This window comes from Rutilus rutilus, assembly GCF_951802725.1.
Source record: "Rutilus rutilus genome assembly, chromosome: 17".
NCBI classification, from domain to species: domain Eukaryota; kingdom Metazoa; phylum Chordata; class Actinopteri; order Cypriniformes; family Leuciscidae; genus Rutilus; species Rutilus rutilus.
In genome coordinates this window covers 9,353,044-9,365,739 of record NC_140230.1, presented here as the reverse complement: position 1 = coordinate 9,365,739, position 12,696 = coordinate 9,353,044, and the positions used below count along the sequence as shown (strand labels likewise).

Below are 12,696 nucleotides of genomic sequence, written 5' to 3'. Positions count from 1 at the left end.
ACATATACACACACATATATATATATATATATATATATATATATATATACATATATGCAGTGCACACTGTGCAAAATCATTGACCCCCCTGAAGACCATTGTGTAATCCGCACCCCATGCACACTTCAGAATCCACAGTAGGTATTTTTTGCCTACTCTTTTCTGTGTACTGTGAATTCGGACACACTTCTTTTATCACATAGCCTACTGTTTATGCGGTTTCGGATGCAGACTTTCACTCAGGTTTGCCTTTACAAAAGAATGGTTAGCACATTCATTCATAACAACTTGACAGCTGTTTTGTCATGTGACAACACTTTAGTATACTAGGCTACTCTGAAACATTATTTGTTGCATATTATTTCACACACTATTCTGTATGCTCCACAGGGCAGTGAGCAGCAAGTTAGTGTGCCATTCCGAACACAGCCCCTGTCAATCGGAACGCCCCTAGTGTTTCGAAAGTGCCCATCACTAGTTTGAGGATTGTCCTCTTATACTTGCCGTATTGCGTCGAGGTTAAAGGTGAAATTTGTCAGCATGGCGCTCTGAAAGCAAAACAACGCGAATATAACCGATCAAAGAGCAGAACAACTCTATATCTTCCCTCAAACTCCCACGGATTTCTCAGTGTTTCCCAATACGATTGATTTTGGCGTCTTTCCAGTAAGTACGCACTCTTGGACTGTCTATATAGAGTTTGTTTGAGGTAAACACATGGGTTTTCCTCAGTGGATATCCGGGGCTTAGCCTAGACACATTCATGACATGTGTCATAATACACGACTCAGGTATGTTTAAAAGTCACATCGAGTTAAACTGAAAACGTATTCTTACAAAGAAAGATATACCAGTCAAAGGACCATACAAACACACACGTGTGTAACTTACACAAACAAACACTGGTTTAAAGCCAAGTAACGTTAGAATTAAAAACGCAGGTTACGCTTATATTTGCTCTTGTATGCATAAAACTTCAATTAGCCTTCAGTTGCATAAAAAATGCTATGTGATTAATGTTTTCAATAATACAATTGGAATATAGGATATGAAGTGCTAGAAAAAATAGAATGGTACTTTTAAATATTAAACAAAAACCGCCAGTAGGTGGCGGCAAATCACCGTCCTTAACGAGTGAGCCATTGGGTCTTTTAGGGGCTGTTTACATGACACCATTTTTAACTAAAAATGTAAGACATTTTATGTCGTCTTTTAAAAAACGGGATTCAAAGTGCACATTTTTGAAAACGAAACCCTTATCTCCGTGCAAACTACAAAAACAAGAATCTGAGAAAACGGTGACGTTCTGCACATGTGTAGGCTATGATGTGTTTAGATATAGTTTTTTTTTTTTCTAGATATTTTTTTTTTTTTTTTAACAGATATTAACAGCATACCGACATCATCACTAGTGGTTATAAGAATTGCACAAATCAACACAATCTAACATTTTGTCGGCATGAAAAATGTAAGGTTCTTTACAACAGACTCATGGATCAGTTTGTTTTCGAAACCTAGTTAAAAGGTTTTGACATTTTATTAAAGGAAGTAAAACGGCACTTTTATATCAGAGGAGAACATTCTAAAATTGGTATTAAAGTGAATCTTTCTGCTGCCTTTGTGAAGATGAAATTTACCCAGAAGACAAAGTAATAATACAGTATTATCAAGATTAACATCCTTGGAATGAAAATCGGACAAAAAAAAAGTATAAATTATGTAATTTATGTCTATAGGCATGTGTGTTTGGCTGGAGTGCACTGTAGAGTAAAATAATGCGTATGTGCGTATTTCTTTACACAATGTTTTTAGCACCTCGTTGTTGTGCAAATACTCCAATTCATTCGATTTCAGTTAAAAAAAGGTTGATTCGTTCAGGAACGAAGCAACTGACTGTCTTTATGAATGGGTTAGTGAATCATTAGCAGTGTTTACAAAATAATTTGTTATCGGACTAGTTCCACAGTCGGAATAAAAAAGTCACGTTACCACGCCATTCTGAACGAATTGGTCAAATTTAAAAATAAATTTGGACCGTAAGGGGTGGTTTAAACCTTTTGTAGTTCTTTGATAATAGGACATGTGAACACTGGATCGGATTGAAAACCACGCAACATGGCTTTGTTTGGAACCATTTTTGTTGGGGAAATACAGCAAAAAATAAATAAAAAATACTATTAAAAAATCTGACAAAAATTGTCTCTACACTTTAAGCCACTTAATATTAACTTCTTGTTCATTAAATTGTTGCCATGAAGAAAAGTCTGACACAGACCATGCTTATAAAACTACACACGGAGTGTTTATGTATAATCGCTCTGTACGTGTGTTTTAAAAAGACTGCGCTGCCGTCAGATGTTCAAAACTGCAAAGCAGACTCATAATTTAAAAGTGAATTAGAAAAAAAGAAGCTGCAAATAGCCTTATTTGACAGATGTTGAGATCAGTATTCTAACCAAACTACAATGCAATCAATAAGTTATACGTAACGTTACAGATACCTGAAGCAGCTACTTGCTATTGAAGTAATGGCTGAGGGTGTTTACTTTTTTTTTTTTTTTTTTTTTTAGGAAATTTCTAACAAATTGATCTAGTCAACTTCACTCTGTCTCAGGAAATTGAGAATTAAATCCAAAAGATCTAATCTCATTGGCTAGATCATATATAACTTATCGATGGTTGGCCAGTTTATATGCCGGTCAGTACTACTACTCGCTAAAACGACTTCAGATTTTTTAAAGGGGACCTATTATGTAAAATTCACTTTTACATGGTGGTGTTTGAACATAAATGTGTGTTGGCAATGTATGTAAACAACCACTCTATAATAATAAAAATCCACCCTGTGTTTTTTCTTTTCATAAATCATAAGCACTGTCTACGAACAAGCCATTCACAGATTCTGGGCAAAGTGACGTCACCCACGTCTGTTAACGAACACTGCAGTTTTAGCATAGACCCGCCCTGAGTGAGCTGTACACAGTCCGCCATTGTTTCGACGCTGGAGCAGCTGTAGACAAGAATGTCTCCTAAGCGATTGAGGTGTTTTGTTGGATGTAAGAATGAACATAGCAGTGAAGTAAAACTTCACATACACACTGGGGACATCAGAGACTTATTTTACTTCTTGTAAAAGGGGGCATAATAGGTGCCCTTTAAAGTCTAAATGTATATGATGAAAGTCGAGTCGACTAGTCGCTGATGACGTCATTAAAGGGATAGTCCTCCCAAAAATTACCCCCGATTTACTCACCCTTAAGCCATCCTTGGTGTAATGACTTTCTTCTTTCAGACCAATATAATCTGAGTTATATTAAAAAATGTCCTTGCTCTTCCAAGTCAAATCAAGTAACCTTCATTTATATAGCGCTTTTAACAATATGGATTGTTTCAAAACAGCTTTACATAATAGGAAATTACCGTAACAGATTGTTAAGGCTGTACAACAGCTCTATGATAAAGTTATTGTCCAGCAAAAGTTAGTTTTAATTGATTCACTTCCGTTGGCGAAGATCATTAGTTATTAACTTAGTGCTAAAACAACACCGTTCTAACAGGAAAGTCCTTGACGTGCTCTGGCCGCCCATCCGCATGAAACAGTGCCTGGTGTCTCAAGAATGCACTCCTTGAAATAGGTTCGAAGGTGCAAACGATTATCCGTTATCTCTGCGCAAACCTCAAAAACGCAAACCCGCGAAAACACAGACATGCGCATTAGGTGTTCAGTCCAAAGGTATTAGCATTTGAATATATATGTGTACAAATCAACCCTCAATAAACTACTTGTCTGGCCTTAAAAATGTATAATACAGAATTTTTTTGTCGTGTCTGCGTTGCCACGCAAAGCGGAATTATCCCGACAATATTTTATCTGTACTGAGGTAAAGGGAAGAGAAGGAAGCCTTCACAGGGGAGAGACTGTTTGACACTTCAGGACTGCGTTGCCATTGTGTCCAGGCGCAGGTCCTTTATCAGATCTGGATACGGCCTGGATCCGGCGGACTGCGGTAAACCTCGGATAAACAGAGAGACTAATATTAGCGTAGACGCCATCCTTCTTATGATGCAACGAGTACATCAGGATTTATGGGAAGTGTTCCCGGTTCCGGGTGACCTAATCTATGCAGCCTAACATTGAATTAACATAGAAGTCTATAATGTGTTATGTGTTTGCTAGGTCAAAGAGATGTTTTTAGTCTAGATTTTAACTGACAGTGTGTGTCTGCTTCCCGGACAATGTTAGGAAGTTTTGGTGCTAAAAAGGAAAAGGATCTACCGCCAGCAGTTGATTTTGATATTCTAGGTTAAAAGTAACATTTTTACATTTACACAGACTTTAACTGGGAGCCAATGCAAATTTTGTGAAACAGGAGAAATATATTCAGAAATGGAAGTTTTGGTAATAACTCAAGCTGTGGCATTTTGTACCAACTTTAATTTATGAATTTGGAAGGAAGCCTATAAAACAAAGCATTACAATAGTTGATTCGTGATGTTACAAGGGCATGCACAAACATAGCAGTGCTCTTGAGTGAAAGGACTGGATGCAGACGATTTATATTCCTAATATGAAAGAATTCAGAACGGGTAACATTGTTAATATGAGCTTCAAAAGACAAGAGTTCTGTCAAGAATGACACCCAAACTTTTAACCTGATTAGACAGAGGAACAGGGCAATTATCTATTACCACAGAAGAAATATTTGACTTGGCTACAAATTGAATGCGGTCTGTGAGATAGGAACGAAACCAGCTTAGAGCCATACCATTAATTCCAATAGATTCCAGTCTTCTTAAGAGTATAGAATGTGAAATGGTATCAAATGCTGCACTAAGATCAAGAAGTGTAAGTATTGATAAAAGACCAGAATCAGCAGCTAGTAATAGATCATTAGACATTTTTACAAAGTAAAATTTAAGTAAATTGAACCTTTTTAATGAGATCAGGGTGATGGCATTGCAAGTGGCTTTGCATGTTTGTGGTAATACCTGTGCATTTTACATTTACCTGGCAGTTCTTGTATATCACATACTCGTCAATTTTGTTTGTCCAATCAATGGTATAAAAGCTGAAGTGGGTCCAGCTTTGGACTTAAACATGGCTGGGGCATCTATTTTACTCACACTGCTATCTGCTATCCCATTAAAAACCTCTTTTTCTTAGGCTAGTTAACTTATGTTCATGTTTCATGTTTCCCTCATTCATGTGTTGAGCACCACCTCGAAGAGCCATGAAGTAGCGATGCTTGGAGCTGGCAAATCCATTTAGAGCGCCTTATTTTATTAATTAAAATATAAATATTTGGCGCCAGCATATCGATTCTCCTTTTGCATGAAGGACAATATGTTACTCTGTCGATATTTTGTCCCACCCGTAATCGACTGTGTATGCTATTTTTACAGAATTACTCTGCGGTATTTCATCTAGTGCATTTGTTTTCATTAGATCATGCCGTCTGCTTGTGACTCTCTTGTTGATGATATTGAGGATATGGTGACCTCCTATGACCCTACTCCTCATGAGCGCCAGTTTGCCAGGAGAAGCATTGTGCCTCGCGCACGCAAGCACAAGCAACAGCCTGCAGGAGAGGAGCTTCTGACAGACAGGTCAGAAACACAACTGTCACATGCAGTCACATTACACTTTGGTCCTCTCTTTAAACTAACCCTGTATGAAAGGTATTGTCAAGATTTCACAGACCTATTGGTGCGCTCAGGTGCTGTTGTGATGAAGTTGTGTTGCACATCTTATTTGCTGACTTTCCATCTGTTTATTTTTATGCAAATATTGTGTCTGTATGTAAACATTCAGCTACACCATAATAGGGCTTTGACTCCGAACTTCGTTATTCGAATATAATTCAAATATTTAAAAAATAATGATATTCGTACGAATATTAGGCATCCTTTAATATTCGAACCTGTTATGGGCATTATTTTTTGCAAATGTGTTTGCTTGTAAACGTTGTTTTCAATTCCGATTCCGAGGCTTTTTCACGCCTGGTGAAGTTGTGAATCGCGAGCTCATTAGCAAGGCTATTATTGGTCATCTGGGCTTCTGTAGGTGACGTTAGCGTCCTGGTTAGCGCCTATTTTGTATACCAAAACAATGGCCGCGCCAACGCCTACAACAACCACGCCTGACTAGTGCTGCGTTCCAGTCCACTTTTAGACACGCACTTGCGAACTTCCCTAAGCACTTCCCCTCGGGGGAATCCCTGCCGCCATTTTGAAGTGCGTTCCACTTCGTGGAGTGGACGAGGAAAGTTTAGATGGACAGACCCTCGTTCCCTCGATTTTGACAGAGGGAGCGAGTCTACTTCATATGTACACTTCAGGCACCTATATGTCCCACAATGCAGTACGATTGTGACGTCACCATAGATCTCGTCTAATCACCACCACAACAAACAACTCTGATATATTAATTAATTTTTTTTTAAATTGAAAACAACCCAAACACCATATATACATTTGGATGCTGCATTAAACAAATTCTTAAATGGAAAACAAATGTAAATAATAAATCAACTCCATAGTTGATTCCAAGTGATCAGGGGCTTAGGACGTTCCAATTCAGCCCATTGCAGTTTCCGCCAGTAGTGGGTACACGTATGCAATGACGTACATCCGAGTGAACGAGACGGAGGGAAGTTAGCAAGTGAAGGGCATGACAGTTTTGGACTGGAACGCAGCATAGGAGTTCGAAATCTACACTCCTGACAATTTGAAAAGCAACGTGTGGCGCTACTTTGGGTTACCAAAGAAACAGGGAAAAATCATGAGTAAGGACAAAGTCCATAAAAAACAACAAAAAAAACAGTCCTGACAGTGTTTTTTTTTTCTGAAAACATCATTGCCTGCCTATTGACATTGACTGATACACTGCCCTCTGGTGGACAGAACATATACAACTTAAGTTTGATACCAATATGTCTTACTGAAGGCATTTTAATGGTCAAAATATTATTAATAAATATTTGAATATTAGAATTAATAAACAAACAAACTTCGAATATGATTTTTGGGCAAAAGTCAAAGCCCTACACCAGGGGTCTTCAACTAAAATTGCTTGAGGTCCAGTAAATGAACCCTCCTCACCAGCCGAGGTCCGGGCAATTATATACCTAAAAATATGAATTGATGGGTTTTACCAGACTAAAGAAATGAGTGTAGATAATTTTTTTTTATTATTATTGAACAAAATATAATGTTATGGATAAACATGTCTTTTCATATGTATAAGCAGCCATAAGTGATCCTTCACAAAACTGATCTATTTTTAATGCTGTTCTGTTATGTCCTTTAAGTTGATTTGGTAGAAAATATCTGAATTCAACCAGTAACAATGTCTGACAAAAATATGATAAAGGAAACTGTGCAAAATGCCTTCATCTCTAAATCTGCACTAAACATACATTAATTTCAACATTAACAACTTAAAAGGAAAACTAAAGTGCTTTTTTCGGCTGAACTGAGATTAACAATCAACGCAAACCTCCTTGTATTGTCTCTACTTAACTAAATGTATCTAATGTTGAACACTGCTCTCTTCTGTGCTTCAAGTTGTATTGGTAAAGATAATCAGCAATATCATTCAGAAACACATGCAAAAAATAGTGCCACCAGTGTTGGAAAAATGAAAAAGTGCAAGAAACCCTTTATCTCTTATTTTGTAGTCCATAAAAATGTAAATAACCTCTTATGAAATTTAAATAAAATTGTCTAAAATTCACTGTATTCTCAGTGAACACTCATATGCTCGATGTTGGGCGGCGAATGAGTGAGAGAGGACGACCCGTGTAGATCGCTCATACTGGGCTTTGAGCTCATTTATTTTCTGCGCCCTTACCTCGGACTGCTGAGGATAAGTTTCCTCTAAGTGTCTATGTTTAGCTTCGTAATGACATTTAATGTTTCCACTGACTTTGGACAACCGCGACAGACTCGGAGCAAATGAGACACACGGGCCTTGTAACAGTTACAGCTCGATGCAGGAAGAATAAATGCGTATTTTCCCACCAATTATCTCGGAAAACTCGGTTTTCAGCGTCAACTTTACACATTTTTGAAAATACCATTGTTTGCGCGCTCTCTGCTCTCTTCATTGCACGCATGACTGCGCGTCTGAACGTAGCAACAGTGAGCATAGTAACTGTAGTAGCAACCATAGCAACCCGTTGCGCTGTTGGACCCAAACGGCTCTACTGAGCTGACTTTGATGTGCCTGATATAAATGTGTTTTTATTAGAAAATAGCGGCATTTATTTATTTCATTATGTCAAAAGGCTTCGCGGTCCGTATGGACGCATTTTGCGGTCCGGATTCGGACCGGAGTCCGCCAGTTGGTGACCCCTGCCCTACACCATAACATACAATAAAAAACTGTCATTGCAATGTGAATTGGCCTTTAAGAGATCATGTGTGAACAGCCCATTTGTGTACCAGAAAAGTCATTCTGGTAATTTTACGTTAATTTGTAATAATTGCTGTGTAAAAGGGGATATTGAAGTAAGAATGCAGTTTATCTGTCAGTCAAATAGGCATTAAAGTTGCATTTGTCGCTATAGCAACAGTAGGCTCCTGTGAAGATGAAGTTACAACAGAAACGAACATAAAAATGGAGGTGCACCAGTCAACTGGCCATAAATCGAAACCGGTTTTTAGTTTTATTTTGGCTGATCTCTATTCCGGACTTGCACACAAACTGTATTACAATAATTTTCCAAAATACCATTTGTATGGAAATATTGCGAAGTCTGTAAACAGGATGTTAATACAGACCAGAGACGGGACATGCCGAAGACGGACGCAAAGAAGAGAACCCAAGATGCATCAGCAAAGCAAATGCTTTACCAGGCACAGCAAGCTCATTGTTTGTGATGCTCGAAATATAGGAAGAAAAAATATTAAAGGGGTCATATAATGCCATTTTTGTACAAGCTAATATGATTCTTTAGGGTCTAAATTAAAAGTTTGTAATATACTTTATTTAAAAATTCTCATTAGTATTGTAAGAGAACACTCATTTTACCTGGTCAAAAACAACTCTGTTTTCAGCACGCCGTTTAAGTCCATGTGTCTTTAAATGATAATGAGCTTTGCTCACCCCGCCCCTCTGTTCTGTGCTTACACCGTTTGTAATAACACAATAACCATAACGCGTTGTTCATTATAAACGTGGGATTATGAATTATATTGAGAACGTCGTACATAGAAAACATGCCTTAATGTACCCTGAGTGTAAAAATAGCCGCATTCATCGTGAAGCGTGCTAACGATTTGCAAAGATTAATATAAATATTAATATAAAGGTTAATAAAACGTTACACTCACTTCTTCTTCTGGAGGTACAGCAGGAACACGAATAGTTGGTACCGATCATTTTTTCAGGAGAAGCTTCTTAGCAAAACCAGCTTTATACTGACATGGGGCGTAGGAGCAATTTTGAAAAATAAACCATTAAATGGCATTTTCTGGAGAGTTTTGTACAAAGAAATAGAGAAATTGAGTCTTACAAGATATGTGAAAAACTGCAAGGTTAAGAGCATAGCCTATTCTTTGCATTGTTGTAGTATCAACAGGTATTAGGACATTTAGCATTTACATTACTGTTAATCAGCAGTGGTGGAATGTAACGAAGTACAAATAGCCTACTTCGTTACTTTACTGAAGTAGGCTACATTTTTCACGTAGTTGTATCTTTACCTGTCTGTAGGTTACTTTACTTAAGTAGAATCAATAGTGCATAGGCCTACTTTTGACTTTTACTTCGTTACATTTTGCAGCAATTATTATACTTTCTAGTCCACTACATTTCTACAACGTTTCGTTACATTTTCTGATCAGTTTTTCCCCTGCCAAAACAGGGATTGAAAAAAATCTCCTAAGGGTGGCGCTGCCAATAAAGCACCTAAAAGCTGTCACAAAGAACCAGCAAAAGTAATGATTATGAATATGTAAAATATAGCAAGGAGACATTTTAATTGTTTATTAATAAACAAGTGTTTTCTGTGTCAGTGCCCTGCATAGATGAAGTTGACGATGCTGACTCGCGATCTTCGCAGTAATGAACGCGCCAGAGAGAAATGCACATTTCATACGGATTATACAAGCAGCAGTCTGTTTTCTCTCGTTTTGAATTGTTCTGTTTAAAATAAGACATTTCAAGCTTTCTATAGATATTTCTCCGTTCTGTCAGGCAAGTAGGCTACCTTATACGCTGAGTTTCGGTTCATTTGTAAGACGAGCTCCAGTTCACGTGCCGGCGCCTATTGTCTGCTATATTTACTTCTTAATTATTAAATCCTAGCAATTGGTTGATGAAACATTGATTAAAATTAAGATATCATTAATACAAAACGAAATTCATTTTAAAGAAAGGCTTTGTGCTTTCTGTTTGAGGTCCCTGTGAAACAGTCTTTTAGTGCCGCTTTCAGAGCGCTCAGTCTTGCGGACATTGTTTTTTCCTCATAAATGCGAACGTGAAAAATAAAATAAAATGAATATGTTCTGTTCTGTGGAGAGCCGACCCTTCTTCATCCGGTGGGTAGTACTTTGGTTTGCAGTTTAATTCACAGAATTACAAAAAATATATTTTGCCACCTAAAAGTTAAAGATTTTTTGTCATGTCCATGGCATGTGTAGCCTATTTCCCTCATATTAAATATAAAACGCATGTGTAGACTGATATTTCTTTATTAAGGGAGTATGGATATATAAACAGTTTCAATATATTGGTAGGCCTATTAAATGCATTTTCTGAGAATTTATATTTCAAGTTTTTACTGCAAATGTCACGTCCATAACGCTGGAATTGACATCACTTGATTACACATTGTATTACCTTGTTATGATATAGTGACCCATACATTGTGCCAAACATATTTTCCTGACCTTGTCATTCAAGGCCAGGACACTTTTTGTACAACCAACGTTGTGCTGAACTTGACAAAATTGATCTGCGGCGGCCAGCAGCTCGTGAGTTGTTTTTTTAATTTTTTAATTTTTTATTTTTAAGGCAGTAGAAGGTTCTGGAACTTTTGCGCGCTTCCACATCCCGCGCAACTACGGATCTCCCAGGAACATTCATTATATATTGCTGTGTACATTTATCCATGTCGGAGTTCTGAGTAGCCTACCTAGATGCGCATGGCATGCGCGAGCGGTGCGCGATCATGGGCGACTGGACAACGAGATTAAGCAGCTGAACAAGAATAAGGTGGCCTCCTGTATTTTTGCTAGTCGATTTTATTTCATCTAGTGACATGATGGGTTTTATCTTCATTCAGGAGATTTTGGGTAACTGCACAACTGACAGATGACTTTGAGCGCACCGCCAACGGTGTGTGTGCGTGTGTGTGTGTGTGTGGTGTAACCATAGCGACAAAACGACCAACTTTTGGACCCTGCACTTAAGCCTATAATTTCGTTTAAAAAATTTGTATTATGTATTTAAAAGTTGCAGAATGGATTCATTTGGAGACTCCAAAATCGGCAGAGATAGGCAGGCAATGCAAAACAAAATCTTACATTGGGAAATAGTGGGGGGGACAAAACTTAGATTTTGAAATGTGGGGGGGACATGTCTGGTGTGTGAAATGATTCGCGCAAACATGAAAGCATTGACGTTGATCGTGGGGAATATTCCCTTTGAAAACAAAACTCAGCCACTGCATCTTCAGCGGTTCGAATTTGGAACATCAAAATGACGGCTGTGTTCCTTATTACACCCAAGAACAGAACACCACAATCACTTAGACGCCATTCTGCTCATAGACAGTGCTCCAGCGTATCAACAATGACGTGCGGACTATGATGACAGACAGCTCGCTCACGAGCGAGGGCGGGTCTGTGTTGAAACGCTGCTGTCAATCAACAATCGTGGGAGGGGCGTCCAACCGTGTGACGTCACTAGGTCGAACGACTTGATTTGAGAGAGGGGAAAACATATAAGAAGATAAAAAAAAAACACTGGATGGATTTTTATCATTTTATGATGGTTGTGTACAGGCACTGCCAACACACATTTCAGTACAATCAACTTGTAAAAGTGCATGTACCATTGACCCCTCTAATAATAATTGGAGGTGGGGGTTTATATGTATCTCTGAAAGGAACTGACTGTAGTGTTTATAAGCGCAGCACTGCTTTGTGTACAGCGGTGCAAAGAAACTGCTACTGTTCCATAAGCGCCACCTACTGTTACCGAGGGAATTTTCAATTTTACAATTGTGTATTCCTCTTATGTAGCATAATTCACAAATCTGATTTCAGGCCTTTCTGTTTTTGTTTTAAATGTTGAAATAATACGAATCAAAAACAACTCATGCGTGTAGCATCCTTGTTTGGATCATGATTAAATTCAGTGATTGCCTCTAATTTCAAATGCTTGTTAAAGTGACATGTGAAGGCCAAGTATGGTAACCCATACTCGGAATTTGTCTTCTGCATTTAACCCTTCCAAGTTAGTGCACACACAGTAGTATGAGTAGTGATTAGTGAATGCGCACACACACACTACAAACTGTGGAGAGACACACCCAGAGCAGTGGGCAGCCATTTTTGCTGCGGTGCCCAGTGAGTGATTTGTGGGTTAGGCGCCTTCCTCAAGGGCACCTCAGTCGGTATTGAGGATCGAACCCGCAACAAAATTTTTACATTTTTTATTTTTTTATAAAAAATCTGAATCGGCCA

The 12,696-nt window shown here is 38.2% G+C and overlaps 1 protein-coding gene across 1 annotated transcript in view; it reads left to right on the top strand.

Annotated features, from left to right (window-relative positions):
- Positions 1-473: 473 nt before the first annotated feature.
- Positions 474-12,696, top strand: part of cdkal1 (CDK5 regulatory subunit associated protein 1-like 1) — a 392,997-nt gene continuing 380,774 nt past the window's right edge. The window contains exons 1-2 of the mRNA XM_084385852.1: positions 474-666; positions 5,447-5,607. Of these exons, the coding sequence (XP_084241978.1) occupies positions 5,450-5,607 (158 nt within the window). The 5' untranslated portion in view covers positions 474-666; positions 5,447-5,449. The remainder of the gene's footprint in view (positions 667-5,446; positions 5,608-12,696) is intronic.